This window comes from Neofelis nebulosa, chromosome 4 (genome assembly GCF_028018385.1).
Source record: "Neofelis nebulosa isolate mNeoNeb1 chromosome 4, mNeoNeb1.pri, whole genome shotgun sequence".
In the NCBI taxonomy this organism is placed as follows: domain Eukaryota; kingdom Metazoa; phylum Chordata; class Mammalia; order Carnivora; family Felidae; genus Neofelis; species Neofelis nebulosa.
Genome location: NC_080785.1, coordinates 153,581,676 through 153,598,772, shown reverse-complemented (window position 1 = coordinate 153,598,772; position 17,097 = coordinate 153,581,676). Strand labels below are relative to the sequence as shown.

At 36.7% G+C, this 17,097-nt stretch overlaps 1 protein-coding gene and 1 long non-coding RNA gene across 5 annotated transcripts in view; both read right to left on the bottom strand.

Annotated features, from left to right (window-relative positions):
• The window catches only part of LOC131510250 (uncharacterized), a 250,588-nt gene that overhangs the window by 134,997 nt on the left and 98,494 nt on the right, over window positions 1-17,097 (bottom strand). The window lies entirely within an intron of this gene.
• The window catches only part of SETD2 (SET domain containing 2, histone lysine methyltransferase), a 125,681-nt gene that overhangs the window by 33,197 nt on the left and 75,387 nt on the right, over window positions 1-17,097 (bottom strand). For 2 of the 4 annotated variants that reach the window (XR_009260954.1, XR_009260955.1), the window contains exons 14-15: window positions 8,191-8,239; window positions 5,176-5,353 (exon numbers count right to left, since the gene is read on the bottom strand). Coding sequence is in view for 2 of the 4 variants with exons in the window: in XM_058727156.1 (XP_058583139.1) it covers window positions 5,170-5,353; window positions 8,191-8,239 (233 nt within the window). In the remaining 2 variants the exon portion in view is untranslated. Of the gene's footprint in view, window positions 1-5,169; window positions 5,354-8,190; window positions 8,240-17,097 lie in introns of those variants that run through there. The other 2 variants (XM_058727156.1, XM_058727157.1) reach the window with 2 other exon arrangements.

The window sequence follows — 17,097 nt, the reverse complement described above, 5'->3', positions numbered from 1 at the left end:
AGAAACGAAACAGAGTGGAAATTAAAACTCAATTATCATATGAAATTGAGCATGCACATACCTGACAATCTGACAAGTCTGGTCATTTACCCAAGAGACACTATTGCACATGTACATCAAAATTAGATAATAGCACTATACACAACTGAAGAAGCTTTACAACAAAATGTTACACAAAGCAGTGAAAATGAATAAACTGACACATGCAATTATGGGTAAATCTTAGCAATACACTATCAGGTGAAAACAAAGTACCCCCAAATTAAATGCAGAATGGCAGCCTTTTCATAAAGTTAAAAACTAACATTATTTAAAAACATGTATTAGACAACATAAAACTGTATTTTAAAAAAGGAAAGCCAGGGTATAATGAACACAGGATGCAAGATGATATCATCTCAAGCAGTAAAGGCAAGGGACAGTATAGGAAGAAATGGCTTAGCCAGATTTATACAGTGGTTAAGATCACAGCACAAAAGCATTATAATATATGGAGAAGAAGTCTATGCACAGAAATGTGTCATGAACCAAGAAATAATCCAACATTCAATCCAATGTCCCTAAGATCCATGCCATGGTATGGTTAAGTAAGAGATCAGATCTGAAGAGAATTAGTAATGTGGAAGATGATCTTCAAATTCAAAAAGTTAAATTAATTTCAACCAGATAAAATAAAAAGAAACCCTAAACAGAGGGTAGTGATACTGCAGAACACCAAACACAAAGAGGACTCATAAATGCAGACCAAGAGAAAAGCCAGATTACTTAAAGAACAACAATTAGACCAATAAAGTTTCATTAACAACAAGGGAAGTTAGAAGACTGAAGAATAACAGTTTCAAAGTGTCGAGAAAAACTTGTTAACTAAGCAAAACTTCCTTTTAAAAATGAGAGTCAATGTTCACATAAAGACTCATACATATACAAGTCTTGTAATATTCTTTTTTTTTTTTTAAACGTTTATTTATTATTGAGAGACAGACACAGAGCATGAGCAGGGGAGGAGCAGAGAGCGGCAGGAGACACAGAATCTGAAGCAGGCTTCAGGCTCTGAGCGGACAGCACAGAGCCTGACGTGGGGCTTGAACTCACGAACTGTGAGATCATGACCTGAGCCGAAGTCAGACGCTTAACAGACTAGGCCACCCAGGCACCCCCTAGTCTGGTAATATTCTTAACAGCCATCTGGAAACAATCCAAATGCCTATCAACTAATGAATTTGTAAACAAGCTATGTTGTACCTATCCAATAGATTACCCACTCATCAATAAAAGGAACTACTGAGACCTAACAACATGAATGGATTTCAAATGCAATCTGCTAAGTGAAAGACAGACTCAAATATTATCTAGACTATGATACTATATACATCACATTCTGGAAAAGACAAAAACAGAGCATCAGAAAGCAGAGCAATGGCTGCCAGCAACTAGGAGTAGGTAAAGGGGACTGACTCCAAAGAGCTCAAGAAAATTTTCTGAGATAACAGAAGTGTCTATACCATGACTGTAGTGGTGGTTACTTAACTGCATGCGTTTGACAAAACACTTTGAATTATACACTTAAAACTGAATATTTCTGTAAGTAATTTTTATCTACTGATTAAATAAAACTGATTTTTAAAACTGAGGGTGAGCAATGAAAACCAAAAAGATTTTTCAGACATATTTGAAACACAGTATGAACAAAAACTCATCAAGGAAATCTTTTGTTGTTGTTGTTTGAGTGAGAAAGAGCCAGAAAGAGTGAGAAAGAGCACAAGCTGAGAAAGAGCAGAGGGAGACGAGACACGGAATCTCAAGTAGGCTCAGTGCCCAGTGCAGAGCCCAACACGAGGCTCAATCTCAACTCAAATCAAGAGTCGGACGCTTAACCAACTAAGCCACCCAGGGTCCCCTAAAGGAAATCTTTTTTTTTTTTTTAGGAAATCTTTTAAAGGAAGGTCTAAGGAAAAAGAAAGGAGAACAAAAAAACCCTAATTAATGTAAACAAACTAAATAAATCAATTTGTGTGCATATAAAAAAATTAACAATAACTGACAGGGAAGGAGGAGGAACAAGAAATTATAATATTAGACAATAATGGCATATAAATTGGGAAGGATGAATGATCAGAGTTAAAGTATCCTAAAGTACTTGTGTTGTTTAGGATATGGATTAAATTTAGATTTTATTAAAGTAAAACGAGTTAAATACCACAAAGAATTAAAATATCAATCAGCTATAAACTATGTATCAGCCACAGAAAAGTTAAAAGGAAAAAGGAAATAAAAAATTTCAGTTAAATCCTATCAATAGGAAGATAGCATACTTCTATTAATATCAAACAAAACAGACTATACAGCCAGTCTCAATAAAATTCTAAGAACTGGTAAAATACAAACCAATGAATGGCAATTAAATTTGAAACTTAACAAAAGAAGGGGGTGCCTGGTGGCTCAGTCAGTTAAGCATCTGACTTTGGCTCAGATTATGATCTCGTGGTTCATGGGTTCAAGCTCTGCATCGAGCTCTGCGTTGACAGTTCAGAGTCCAGAGACTGCTTCGGGTTCTGTGTCTCCCTCTCTCTCTTCCCCTCCCCCACTTGTTTTCTTTCTCTCTCAAAATAAATAAAAACTTAAAAAAAAAAAAAAAAATTTAAGCAGGCTGTAAAGCCTGATAGTATTTAGAACTAAATTATGACAAACTATACTATCACAAGAGTAGTTCAATGGTACTTATGAAGAAATTAAAATCCTCAAACACTTTCATTTGAAGACAAAAAATGCTGAAAATTAAGGAGCTAAGAATCCCAATTACTCCAATTAAAAAAAAATATATATATATATATATACATATACATATATATATATATATATATATATATATATCCTATCTGTATGTCCAAAAGAGTGGAATAAAACATGAATAGCAATCAATTACCAAAATAAAAAATGCTGTTCTTCTGTGATTTGTATCGGATGTGTTGTTAGTAAAATAACAAGAACAAAGCAAAAGGATTAGAAAGGAAAAAACCCAAATTCATAGGATATGGACTGTTGGCAAAGACCCAAAAAAAGGGCAAAAACCCCAACACTTTGAAATATCATTGAGAGTTTTGTATGGTTGCCAGCATGAGATCAATATACAAAAGTCAACTGCGGTATCGAAACACAAGCAACAAACTGAAAATGTAACAAAAAAGGCAAGGTTTTCAGAAATGAATATACCAAGATACGTTAAGTCTTTCTAGAGAAAATGTAAACAGGAGATTAATGAAGAACTTAATCTTTATTTAAAGTATTAAAGAAGACGTAATTACACAGAAAATATCTGAATACTCAATTTGAATATAGGAATAGGACTCCTTAAAACTGTAAAGATGTCAAGTCTTCTCAGAATCATCTTTTGGGTGATGGATGGAGGGAATCTGACAAGCAGATCTGAAGGAGAACAAGTCTGAGAAAAGACATGACATCCCAGAAGATCAAGGAGGGACCTGTCCTACTTGCTATCAAGACTTAAATATGAGCTACAGACACATTATGAGCCCCAAACCAGATCCTCCCACATATGAGAACTTGTTGGAGAGAGCGTGCTGCAGATCAAGGAGAAAGGATGGGCTTTCAAGTAAATGGTACAGAGACTGGGTATTCACTTAGAAAAAAAAAAAAGAAACCATAAACCTACCTCACAACATACACAAAAATTAATTCCCAATAAATTAAGGACAAGAAAGAAAGAAAAGAGTATCATTGCCTCAAGAGTAGGGAAGAAATTTTTTTTTTTAGTTAAAAAAATTTTTATGTTTATTTATTCATTTTGAGAGAGAGAGAGAGAGACAGGCAGACAGACAGAGTGTGAGCGCAAGCAGGGGAGGGGCAGAGAGAGAGAATCCCAAGCAGGCTCTGTGCTGTCAGTGCAGAGCCCAACGTGGGGCTTGATCCCACAAACCATGAGATCATGACCTGAGCCGAATCCAGAGTCGGATGGTTAACTGACTAAGCCACCCAGGTGCCCCAGAAAGAATTTCTTGACAGCCATCTGTTGTTTTGTTTTGTTTTGTTTGTTTATTCATTTATTTATTTTTGAGACCTAGAGAAATAGAGCATGAGCGGGGCAGGGGCAGAGAGAGACGGAGACAGAATCTGAAGCAGGCTCTAGGTTCTGAGCTGTCAGCATAGAGGCCGACGTGGGGCTTGAACCCACCAACCGTGAGATCATGACCTGAGCTGAATCCAGAGGCAGATGCTTAACTGACTGAGCCACCCAGGTGCCCCAGAAAGAATTTCTTAAAACACAGTAAAAGCACTGACCATGAAGGAAACATACAATATGTGTGATATATTCAATTATACCATAATTAATAAATTCTGTATATCAAAAGACACAAAAGAGTCAAAATGCAAGCCACAAACTGAGAAAAACATTTGCAAAAATTATCACCCAAGCAGAATTATATTTAGAGTATAAAGAATCTTTAAAAAAAAAATTTCTAAAACTCAAAAAGGTAAATGAACAGCACATATGAAAAGACACTTCACAGAAGAAACAGGAATGGCCAATAAATGTATGACAAGATGTTTAATCTACTTAGTAATTAGGGTAATGCAAATGAAAATCATGATGGATTTACTATTATAAACCCTGACAACCCAAAATTAAAATTTTGGCAATTACACTATAGGAATGCTATATCTCATTTTTTCAAACAAATAAATTTAATTTAAAAAGAACTTCTCCGGAATAAATGTTTTCTAGTCCCCAGTGACCGATCATGCAGCTTGTTTTTCTACAAGCATGAGGAAGATAGCCTCTGACACAGAGATCAACCAGCATTTTGACTGGTAAGGCACAAGATTCACTAAAAAAAAGTTCTGACTTTCGAAGATTTATCATTACCTCTGAAGAGTTATCTCCCACCCACCTCCACTCCCTTGAAAGAACAAGTCTCTGGCTCCTCAAATAACATTTAAATGTTATCAAGTAGAAACCATTCAAGTACTGAAAATCCACTAGTCTTCACTGTCAAAAGAGACTCTGTCTCAATATTTATCAGTAAAGTTTTATACTCATTCATCAAGAGAATATACTTATTCCAAAACCCCTTGGTGCCCCAAATCAGAAGTACTGACTTGGGAACTTTCTAACTGGCTCAGAAAAGAGAATAACTCACACAGGCCACTTACCTGTCATCTGGCCTTTTTGTTCCCCGCTCATAGGCAGAAGAAGGTGGTGAGAGAGAGCCCCTTCGTTTCCTTTTCTCTTTATTTTGAGTTTGCTTGTCTGGGTCTCTCTCTCTTGACCTGTTAGGAGTCTTTGGGGCAGCTGTTTGATCTCTGAAGCCAACAGCATCCCTTCCTCGTTCAGTTACTAAGGGAAAAGCGTTTTTAAAAATTTACTTGGCAAACTCTTCTCCATCATGATAGCACGTCAACTGCAGAACACAATTTCTATCCAACAAATGGATCTATGGATTCCTCCCTCATATGCCCATCCTGAATTTGGATGAGAAACAAGGTGTTGTGTGTGTGTACACTCTACTTCCTGAAAGTCTCTGCCATGAATTCTCTTTTCTACCTTTCCCAAACTCTCAGTCTAAGCCTTCAGCCTTTCTAACAAGTTCTGTGGAACACATGCATGCGAGATGTTCCCATTACCTTTAACAAGGCAGTCTGCTTGCAGTTCAAAATGTAAAAGCCTTCTACTGTCCCTGTAACTCTGCATATTTACAATTTGTAGAAGAGCAGCCTGGCATGCTAAGCATAAAAACTAAAAGGGAAATAAATGTCTTTTTAGTTTAACAAAAAAAAAAAAAAAGAAAAACAGATTAGAGAATTTTTTATGAACTACCATTTCAAAATGAAAATATTTCAAACACAAATGATACAGCTGATAACTCACGAAGTTATCAAAGCCAGAGTTACATCTTCAAAAAAAAGAATGCCATCTTCCTACTGAAAGATGATACTATTAAACTTTTCCACTCAGCCTCTTTACCTAGAATGGTCTTCCCCAATATCATTGCCACTGTTCCCAAAAGCTGTGCTAAGTGCTACTTTTCACTGACCACACCTCCTAGTTTCTCATCTCCCTAAGAAGTCTAAATCCCACCAATGAATATTTCAATATAAATTAACTGGTATTATATGCCACTGCTTTGTGTATGTTAGTTAGCACTGCTACTTGATTAATCAGATTGCTCTTGTCCTGTGGAAATAATTTCTTATAAAATATCTCTCAGAGCACAAAGCAGATTCTCAATAAACATTAACTGTTTTTTCTTCTCACCTCAGAAAAACATGCTATCACTTGTTTTCTTCCCTGGCATCACGGTTAGGTTTACATATGCCATTCTTGCAGTTCTCCTTTTAGTGGGCCAAAAACTCCATTTGTTTGCAAAACAGTTACTAATCAATGGCCACGTATGAGCATTTGTCAGTGAGAGGCTCATAGAGCTCATCTACACCACACACTGGTAGAAAACACTACACAATTAAAACAATTGTTTCAGCTCACAAGGTATTAGCACCACATTCTTCTGGGACGTACTACTGCCTAGTTTCACCTGGATCTGCCCACGACTACTCTATTTCCTTCTTACAACAGGTTCCATGTACTGATGTTAACTTCCTTAAAATGTGACTATTTCTGCACTATATCCTGGTAAAATAAGAAAAGGAATCATACTAACAGTTCATATTCTGACTCTGCATCTTGGAATATGTGAGGCAGATGTCATTCCATTTATTCAGGCTGATGTTTTCATATTATAAAACGAAAGTAAAGCTAGGCTACATATTTCCCAAAATATTTTACAGTTCTTAGGAATTTTACAAGTTCTAAGCTTTTTAATTTGCCATTGAGGGTTGACATAGAAGCTAGGCTTGAATTGTAAGTATTTCTTATAAAAGACTGAGACTGGTTGGGGCTGGGGCACATATGTGAAGGAGAAACTGAAGGTGGCACACAAAAGGCTGCTTCCTGAAAAGATTACAGTCTTCCATTATAGATGCCTCTCAAAGGCCATCGCTCTCAGAGGGCACCCCAGAGTAGATATTTGCAAAATATTGGGGGGAAAACCCCACAGATATTTAAGCTTTGCCCATCCTGCTATTGATTTCAGCTCAGTGAGCCCAGAGAAGCTAGCCTCTGATGATCAAGCTTACAGTGGTGCCACTGGTTTTGCCAACCAGCACTACTCAACCCTGCCTTCTTTCTTATGGGAGGAATTCTTTCCAGCCCTAACTACGATGTTGGGCTATGAAGAGACTAAACCAATCGAGTTAAAAATATTCAAGACAAAAACAAAACCCCAACAACGGTACAAAGTACACCTCACAGGGCATTAACCTATATGATTATTTAACCATTAAGTTTTAAGACTATAAAAAGCTCTTCATGCCAAAAATAAAGAAAAAGAAAAAAAACAAACAAAAAAAGAAACAAAAGCACCAAAAATATGATCACACTGGCTCCTTCACTCTACATTGGGTCAATACTGGAGGGCTCAAGAGATCAACAACAGCCACCATAAGATCCATTGCTTTCATCTTTAAAGAAGTATGCTAGAAACACAACTAAGTAGTAAAACCCAGAAACCAGACTACCATGGCCTCCCTGTTACCTTTTCTGGAATGATTCTTTTTTTTTTTTTTTTCGAGATTTTATTTTTAATTAATCTCAAAACCCAACATGGGGCTCGTACCCACAACCCCGAGATCAAGAGTCATGTGTTCCACTGACTGAACCAGCCAGGTGTCCCTGTAAATGACTCTTAACCTTTTGAGGGATCACTGAGCCCCTGAGAACCTGATGAAAGTTCTGAATTTTCCCTAGAAAAATGAACGTAAATAAAGGATTCTGCATATAAACATCTACAGGTAAAGACTTATACAGACATTTAGGAGTACAGGTTTAACAATGCCTGTTCTAGAGGGACAAATAAATGAAAGAAAAGCTACTAAAAGCAGTGACTTCAAGGAAAGCAACACCAAAGGTAGTGTAAAGGGACATCTCTTTTGGCAAAAATTCACTAAGAAAGAATAAAAAGGCAAGTTCACAAACTTTTACACCAAATACTTCATTTACCTAATTACATACTGTTGGGTTTCAAAAACAAAATAGCTAAAATTCTTATCATTTACCTCTGCATATTTCCAAAAGAGTATTTGTAAAGCCATATACACAGAGTACCTCTGAATACCTACTTGTGTTCTCCTTTTCAGTTTGACTTTTCTTTGGAATTCGATAAACCTCCTGCAATTACAAAAACAAAAAAACAAAAAAAAAAAAAACCAAAAGAAGAGTTATTAGTATGGAGTGGAAGTGGTGATTGCTTTGAAGCTGATTGACTTCACGTGGCAAGAAAGAACTAGGAAGGAACAGACTGGTATTTAATTATTCTCCAAAATCTGACTTACATCTAGCTTTAAGAATAGATCCTGGTCCCTCAGAAATAAGTAATAACTTATATAAACTCATGTACATACACACATACACACACACACACATTTATTATGTATATGTATGTTTTGTTTTTTAAACACCTACCAGGCTTGTCTGATCTCATCAGCCAAGTGGCAGACTAAGTAACTTGGACATTACATTTCTGGCAGGAATATACTTCCTGATAATCTTCATTTCTGCAAAGCTTCTGCATATAAAATGAAGTCATCTAAAGTTCCTTTATCGAGAGTATTCATAAGAACAATTCTAACCTCTCACTTGCCATCCCTACTTAAGGGAAAAAAGGTTAGTAATTACTCAGCTATATAAAAACACCTCTGAAAAAACTTATGTCTAAAGACAATGCCCATTATTCATATTCTTATATAAATGCAAAACCAACTTGGCTAATGGCCAAATGTAATATCTACTTACGTATTGTTATTTTTAAAAAAGGAAAGGGAAATATTAGATCATTGTCATTTTTGAAACAGCATCAATGCTGTACCAAAATTGTTCTCTACAAATGTAAACTGTTTTTCAGCCCTGAATACCTTTTCTTGCTATATGAATCTAAGGCCTAGAACATGTCCTGTTCCCTGACAATCCCTCACTTTCTAGTCCATCAAGTACTTCTTGGCAAGGCACAACATTCCCTTATTCAGTCACCTTGGTTAAGTGGGCAAATGGCAAATCTACACATCCTCAATGGTTTATCACATGATACCTCCACTTTATAGTAACCTCATAATATTGACCATACCTATACGAGCTGGTAATTCCATTTTTTTAAGCAACTGTACTCCAAAAAAATCAAAGAACTCCTCCTTCCACGTAATTGTCAGTTCTAGCAATTATTTGTGGAAAACGAGAAATAACCCACATGCTATACAACTGAAGAAGGGTCAAGATTTAATATTCAGGTGTGATTAAAAATGACAAATATGAACCACACAGATAAAGAGCAATCTATATGAATGTAGATTTTTTAGAAATAATTATTCAACATCCCATGCGTGCTGACAAATTATTTAATAAAGATGTCCTAATTAGATGTGCACTTATCCTGTGTGCCAGGTATCACACTAGGCATTTCAAACACATTACTTTATTTGAGCTTCAAAACAACTCTATTAATTAAATACTATCATCTCCATTTTTAAGGTTATGATGCTTTCAGATAGACTGACTCCAGAGCAATTTAATCTCCTGTACTACACAGGAAATGGTGAACGGTGGCATTATTTGGGAAGGAGTACTACTTTAGGGACACACACATAAATGCAGGTGGCATTCTCTATTCCCCCAGTCCCTTTCCTGTGTAGGACTTCCACTGGAACTCTGGCTACACAATTAGACTGCTCCAGGAAACTTTTATAGAAATACCGTCCCAACAAATTAAATCTAAAATTCCAGGCACTGGTCCCAAGTATCTGTATTTTTTAAAATTAATTTGTTTTGGGGGCAGGGGGAGGGAGGGAGAGGGCGCACGTGCACACGAGTCGGGGAGGGATAGGGAGAGAATCCCAAGCGGGGTCTGCGCTTGACAGTGCAGAGCCTGACATGGGGTTCAATCCCACGAACGATGAGGTCATGACTTGAGCCGAAATCAAGAGTCTGACGCCCAACCAACCGAGCAACCCAGGGGTGCCTACGCTTTTTAAAGCTCTCTAGATGATTCTGATGCCTACAGAATGTTGAGAACCACTGAACTACTAGCTTCTCTTAGCAGCCTTCATACACTCTCCTCACAAGGGAGAATTTGAGAGAAAGAACTGTATATGCCTGTCCTCAGCTCAAAGCCACCTGGGGGTGGCTCCTCTGAGGGATGCTTGGAGCTGTCGAGCTGTCAGTGTCCAGCTATAATGGTGAATCAGGAATAAACACAGGAAGGACAAAGCTGACACTCTTAGCTCTGTCGACTCCTCTGTCCACCTCTCAGAGGGGTTATCAAACTTGGGAAAAAGTAAGAATGCCACTCATCACCACCTACCCACACTATAAGGAAAAACACATGTTCTATTCATTTTTAAAGGCTTCAAAATGACTGTTGCATTAGGTCCTCTGTAAATTTAGGTACTCCAAAAAGATAACATGTTCATTCACAAAGGGTGCTTAGAACAGACACAGAGATACATAAGTCTGTGTCAACTAAGGATTACAAAATTTTTACCTATATAGTTTCTTTTGCCTAAGGTCTTGGGCATTACAAGTATTCATTACAAACATTTATCATAATTTATTACACAGACTTCAAGTTGGGACCTATTCTATGGTGGCAGTTAAGGTACCAAAGAAAATGTTTCTCAAAAATATATTCCTAACTTCATTCAAAAGTTTAGAGCAACTACTAAAGTAGAAAATATATTCCAGTGTTCACAAAATGGAAGATTATTACTGACTCATGACCAAAAGCTATTGACTTTTACTGTGTGCCTCAAACTATGGGGAGTAAATTCCATTAACATGCACCCAAGCACTTGGGAGCTACTAACTGGATCCTCGTCTTCATATAGTTAAAGCTGTATGTATATAAAATTAAACTGGAAACTCAGGTTGTCTATTTTGAGGCCCTGAATTTTTCCAAAGCCCCACAATAATGTAAACTGAGAAGGAAGCAGTCATGTGAAGATTACTATACTATTTCTTAAAATCATTCTGTCTTAAGAATAAATAGCAATAATGGTAGCTTATGTGATATGGAATTCGAGAATAATGTCCTATCTGCAGGCCACAGAATCCACCGAAGAAAATGTTTGAGTTGGCTTCATTCACATTAACCCTCCATGTAAACTTACTTTGGTCTGCTAAAAATTCTACTCAAAAGACTAGCATGTTATGAAAGAACACTAAACCATGAGTCAGGAGACCTGGGTTCAGGGACTAACCCTGCCTTCAGAAGGGCCTAAAAGAATCTAGTTCCCCACTCCACCTGATATTCTTTACCTATCATCCCGCTTTACTTCTTTGGTGTCTACGTTGCTGCTCCTAACACATACACATACACATACACACTCAAAGCTGTAATTCTTAAGGGCCAACACTATCTTACTCTTTGCTCTATCTCTAGTACCGGGAAAATGTCTGACACAAAGGCAACACTCAATTGCTTGTTGAATGGACCAATAAGTGAAATTCTACTAGTAATGTGCAGAAATCAACCACACAGTGCTAAAGAAATTCAAAGTATTGCATAGCTTTTTTTTTTTTTTTTTTTTTAATCACTAAATCTATACCACCATTCTCTTTCATCCCTGGTAAGAATGCTACTTACAGGCCTATATAACCATAGACTAGACATTGCATATTTCCAGGGTCAGACTAATAAGTACGCCTCTACAACATTTTGAACTCTTTTCAATGCTTAGAACAGCTTACCCTTAGTCTATCAATCATTCCTCTTCCATCAAAGGCTCTAAATCAACCTCCAGAAATTGTTTGATAAACACTGAATCACTAATAAATTCACGCACATGCAGTGCATCCAACATCCTTATAAAAGCCTGTAAATGTGTGTGGAGTTGTTTTTAATTTATAGACAAAGACAGCACAAGTTCTTTGATGGCTATTTGTGGAATTCTGGTTTGCTCATTTATACAGCAAGTATTTATGTGTTAAAAGCACATATTAACAGTCTCCTATGTTTAAAGGACACTGGAGATACACAGTAGCAGCCACCAAGGAATTCACAGGCTAACAATCATGGCTGACAATTCTTACTGTGTGCCACGTCCTTTAATTGCATTCTCATATACTTTTACACTGCTATTAGAAGTATCTTTATTTTATCTACAGTACATACTCGGGTTAAATAACTATACTAGGGTCATACATGCCACAGTGAGCTCTATACTGGACCCAGGATCTAAGCCTAGATTTGTCTCTGTCCAAAGCATACACTTTTAACCACCACCACTACTACCTCATAGGCACTCGAGGAAAATAGAAAGGAAACATATACTATCTTATACTAAAACTGGCCTTAGGAGAGAGGACTGGAAAAAGTATCCTGAAGGAAATAAACATCCAAATTGTCTTAAAGGATGACAAGGAGTTGTACATAGAAAGAAAGAGGCAGAAAACAAAAACATGGAGACAGAACACATGTGTTTATTCCAGTTCCATCCTGAAGTCCTATACAATGACAGTGGAAGAACAAAAAAAAAAAAAAAAATGTGTATATACGCCCATCTGTGTTATCTTTTCTTTCTAAGAAAGGAGTACTGAATGTACATGCATTCTTAAATATCTTATTGTATTCCATGTACTGTATTCTCTTTCATGTGCTTTCGTCTGATGCTTCATAAAGAAAAAAAAAATACTCTATCAATGAAATAAGATGCTATTAAAAAAAGACAGCAAGATAAGAACAAATAAGAACTGTGATGGAAAAAAGCTGAATGTCACCCAGAAAGCAGACCAAAAAGTCAAGAAAGAAAGTGGAAAACCAAAAAAAATTAGAGGATAAGCGCTAGATGACCTACATCTAACACAGACATGCCAGAAAGCATGAGAGAGAAGACTGAGGGAAGTAGGAAAAAAAATACCAACAAAACAAAACAAAACAAAAAACCCTAACACACACACACACACAAAGTTTTTAGAACTTAAAGACATGAGTCACTAGATGGAAGAAATGAGAGCACCTACTACAACAAAGGAATCGAAATGGCATCAGACTTCAATAGACAGCAACACTGTAAGCTAGAAAGTGATACAATGTCTTGAACATTTTAAAGAAAAATTTATTTTCAAATGATAATTATGATTTGCCTAACAAGCAAGAATAAAATAGAGGCATTTTTCAGATCGACAAGGTCTCAAAATTTTTCTACCAGAAGAGAATGTTGAAAACCAAGACTACGGAGGGTCTAAGATTCTCAATTCTGTGTCAAACACTTATTAATTAGCTACAGTGTAAATAGTACCACACAAGATACTTTAAAACAAAAGAAAGCAAAAACAACTAACAGTTCCTGAGAGAGTGATGGGAAAACGCTGAAAAGTAATGTAAATGAATTACTTAGCACTTAGAATATGATACAGGCATATATTAACATATATTTGCATATAAATTCAACAAGTGGGCATTTAATATAGGTCAAGTATCCAAGCTCTACTTTTGTGCAAATAACCAGAAGTAGTGGCTGCTTAAAATAACACCTGCAAAAGATGTAAAGATGTCATTCAAGGGGTGCCTGTGGGACTCAGTCCGTTGAGCGTCCGACTTCGGCTCAGGTCATGATCTCACAGTTTTTGTGTTCGAGCCCAACGCGGGGCTCGAACTCACAAGCCGTGAGATCATGACCTGAGCCGAAGTCGGACGCTCAACCGACTGAGCCACCCAGGCGCCCCAAAAATGATGATGCTTTTAATAAAAATGTACCTCAGAGAATGATAAACCAGCGTGTAAGAGAAGATTATGAGCTTGTATCTAAAAGGCAAGTGGAGGAGTCAAAAGCAAGCTGAAAATATATATCTGAAATTTAGGAAACAGGCTAAGGAAAGAGATCCACGATTTGGGAACATCTTAGGAGATCGTAACTTATATTGTGGTACTTAGGAGACTGCCAAGAGAGAAAGTACATAGAGAAAAATAGGCTGACTAGAAGAAAATAAAACTTAAAGGTGGAAGGACTTTATACTTAGTCATACAGTATGTTTTCTATTTTTTGATAAACATTTGCCAGCCATTCCACTTCCGGGTATATATCCAAAGGGAATGAAAACAGGATCTCAGAGAGCTGCAGTCCCACGTTCACTACAGCATCATTCACACTAGCCACGATATGGAAACAACCTAAGTGTCCATCAACAGATGGAGAAGATACAGTGTACATGTACATGATGCAGTATTATTCAGTCATGAGAAAAAAGGACATCTTGCCATTTATGACAACATGGATGATCCTTGAGGATATTATGCTAAGTAAAAAAGTGAGGACGTAGAGAAATTAAAAACCTTACACACTGCAGGTAAAGGTAAAGGTAAAAACCTTATTACATTGCATTGTAAACGGTACAGCTATTGGGGAAAAGAGTCTGGCAGTTCCTCAGAAGTTAAATATAGAAGAGTTACTATGACTCACAAGTTCTACTCATAGGTATATACCCAAGAGACATGAAAACCAGTTTCACACAAAAATGTGTACATAAATATTCACAGTAACTGTATTCGTAACAGTCAAAAAGTAGAAACAACACAAATGTCCATACAAATGAGTAACAAAATTGGGTATATCCACACAAGGGAATAATACTATTCAGCTATAAAATGGAATTAAGTACTGATACGTGCTACAACATGGATGAATCCTGGAAACATTATGCTAGGTAAAGATCAGATAGAAAAAGCTATACTGTATGATTCCATTTATCCTTATTCACAGATTATGCAAATTCACAAACCCACTAAAATTTATTTGCAATCTCCAAAACAGTAAGCTAGAGAAAACTTCTCCAATTCTTCCCCCCAAAAGATGAGTCAACCACTGATATTTTTTGGTATACTTTTTCCAAATAATGGACTGATTAAGACGATGCCACACTTTTTGCCCAAGTCTCTCAGAATCCTTTCATTACTCTTTCTAAAAATGCTTCCAGTACACTACTACTCTTGTATACTATTTCTTCAGTATCATTTTCACTGACTTTATGAAATCACTGCATTTTTATTTTGTAATAGATCTGTACTGTATTTGTACTACATTGCCCAATTTTTAGAACAGTGAGACTTTGGCTAAGAAACACAACAACCCTAGACAAAGACAGATGCTAATGTTAACAGAGAAGGGATGTTTGGATGACAATCTTTTAGTGTTCAGTTCATCAATTAATGTTTTGTGTCACAATGTTTGTTTTCTAAGCAATTTTAAAACCGTGAAAATTAAGATACTAAGAACACCATATATATATATATACACACACACACACACACACACACACACACACACACGCATGTGGATTTATGTATTTAATTACACAAGAGATAAGTTTTTTTAAGTATTTATTTTGGGGAGAGCACAAGTGGGGCAGGGGCAGAGAGAGGGGGACAGAGCACCCAAAGTGGGCTCTGTGCTGACAGCAGAGAGCCCGATGTGGGGCTTGAACTCACAAACCATGAGATCATGACCTGAGACAAAGAGTGTCCCAAGAGATAAGCTTTTCCACATAACTGAATATATGTGAAAAGGATTTCAAAATATCCCACCATATTCCCAGGATTTTCGGGCATCTATGAAGTTTTAGTGTCAAAAGAAAATATGCCAAATATTTATCTGATTACTGAACACCGAAAATTTAGAAAAAGAGGTAAGAACTTAGACAAACATACAAAAACTTTGGGTAAAATAGGACCATGTCATGGAACCTGATTCACAATTCTATACACTGGCTTAAAGATTAAAAATCCAGTTTCTAAATTAACAACAAAATCAAAAAGTGAACACACAACATAGAACACCTCCATGTCTACAGCCCTACACTACCTCAAGGCCCAATCAAAGAAAATAAACCTACTGGACAAATACTGCTATGTACCATAGCTCCTTTCCTGTCAGCATAAATTCTGTGAAATACCTTCAGTGGTAATGGCTCTATAACCAGGATTTAGTTTCCTTTAACAGAAGGAAGAATTATTTAACTCCCATCATCATGTCCCCGTAGAGCATAAGAGTCTGTGGTTTTACCTCACAAACTGTATTATAAATGGTAGGAGTACAGGGGTTTCCATCAGGTCACAGAGGTCTTAAAATCTGACTACAAAGAAAATTCAGAAGAGAACATAAACGTCTGGAGACTTCATAAAATCACACACTTATGAGGGGCAGAGGAAGGGAGAGTAAAGGAAAGAGGGAGTATAATAATTTCATTTATTCCTTTAACTTCCTAAAGAGACACTCTTCTAACTTCAGACAAATGGGCTCCCGTGAAACGGAAGGTAGTAAGAATCAATCTCAGTTTTTAGCCATTGAGAAAAATAGACAAAACACTGACTGAGTCAAAGTTCTTAAAACAGGAAACAAAAATGTAAAGATATTCAATACTTCATGAGTAAGTGACATGCAAATTAACACTTCAATAATTTTCCGTCTGTGTCAGTCTGACCAAGATAAAGTTACACAGTACCTGTACTGACCAGAGTATAGTGAGATAGATGCCTTTGTGTACATACACTGCTGGTGAGAGTTAAACTGGTACAGAAACTATAAAGATCAATCTGGCAAGACCTATGAATATGACAGAAAACACAGACCAGGACTCAGAGATATTGCTTTTAGTAATTTATCAAACATGTATATTCCCACATATGTAAATGAGTTTAAAATGATTTATATAGAAGTTATGTGCTGAGCTTTAAAAAAAAAAAAAAAAAAAAGAGGAATCAACTGAAATGGCCAAAATAGGGGACTGATTAATAGGATTAAAAGGATAATGATTATAAGGGGCGCCTTAGTGGCTTAGTCAGTTGAGCATCTGACTCGATTTCACCTCAGGGCATGATCCCAGGGTCATAGGATCAAGCCCTGCATTGGGCTCTGCATGGAGTGTGGAGCCTGGTTGGGATTCTCTCTCTCCCCCTCTGCCCCCTTCCCCTCTCACATATGCTCTCTAAAAAAAATAAAAAATTTTAAAACGGAAACTGATGATTGCATATCTTTACAATAAAA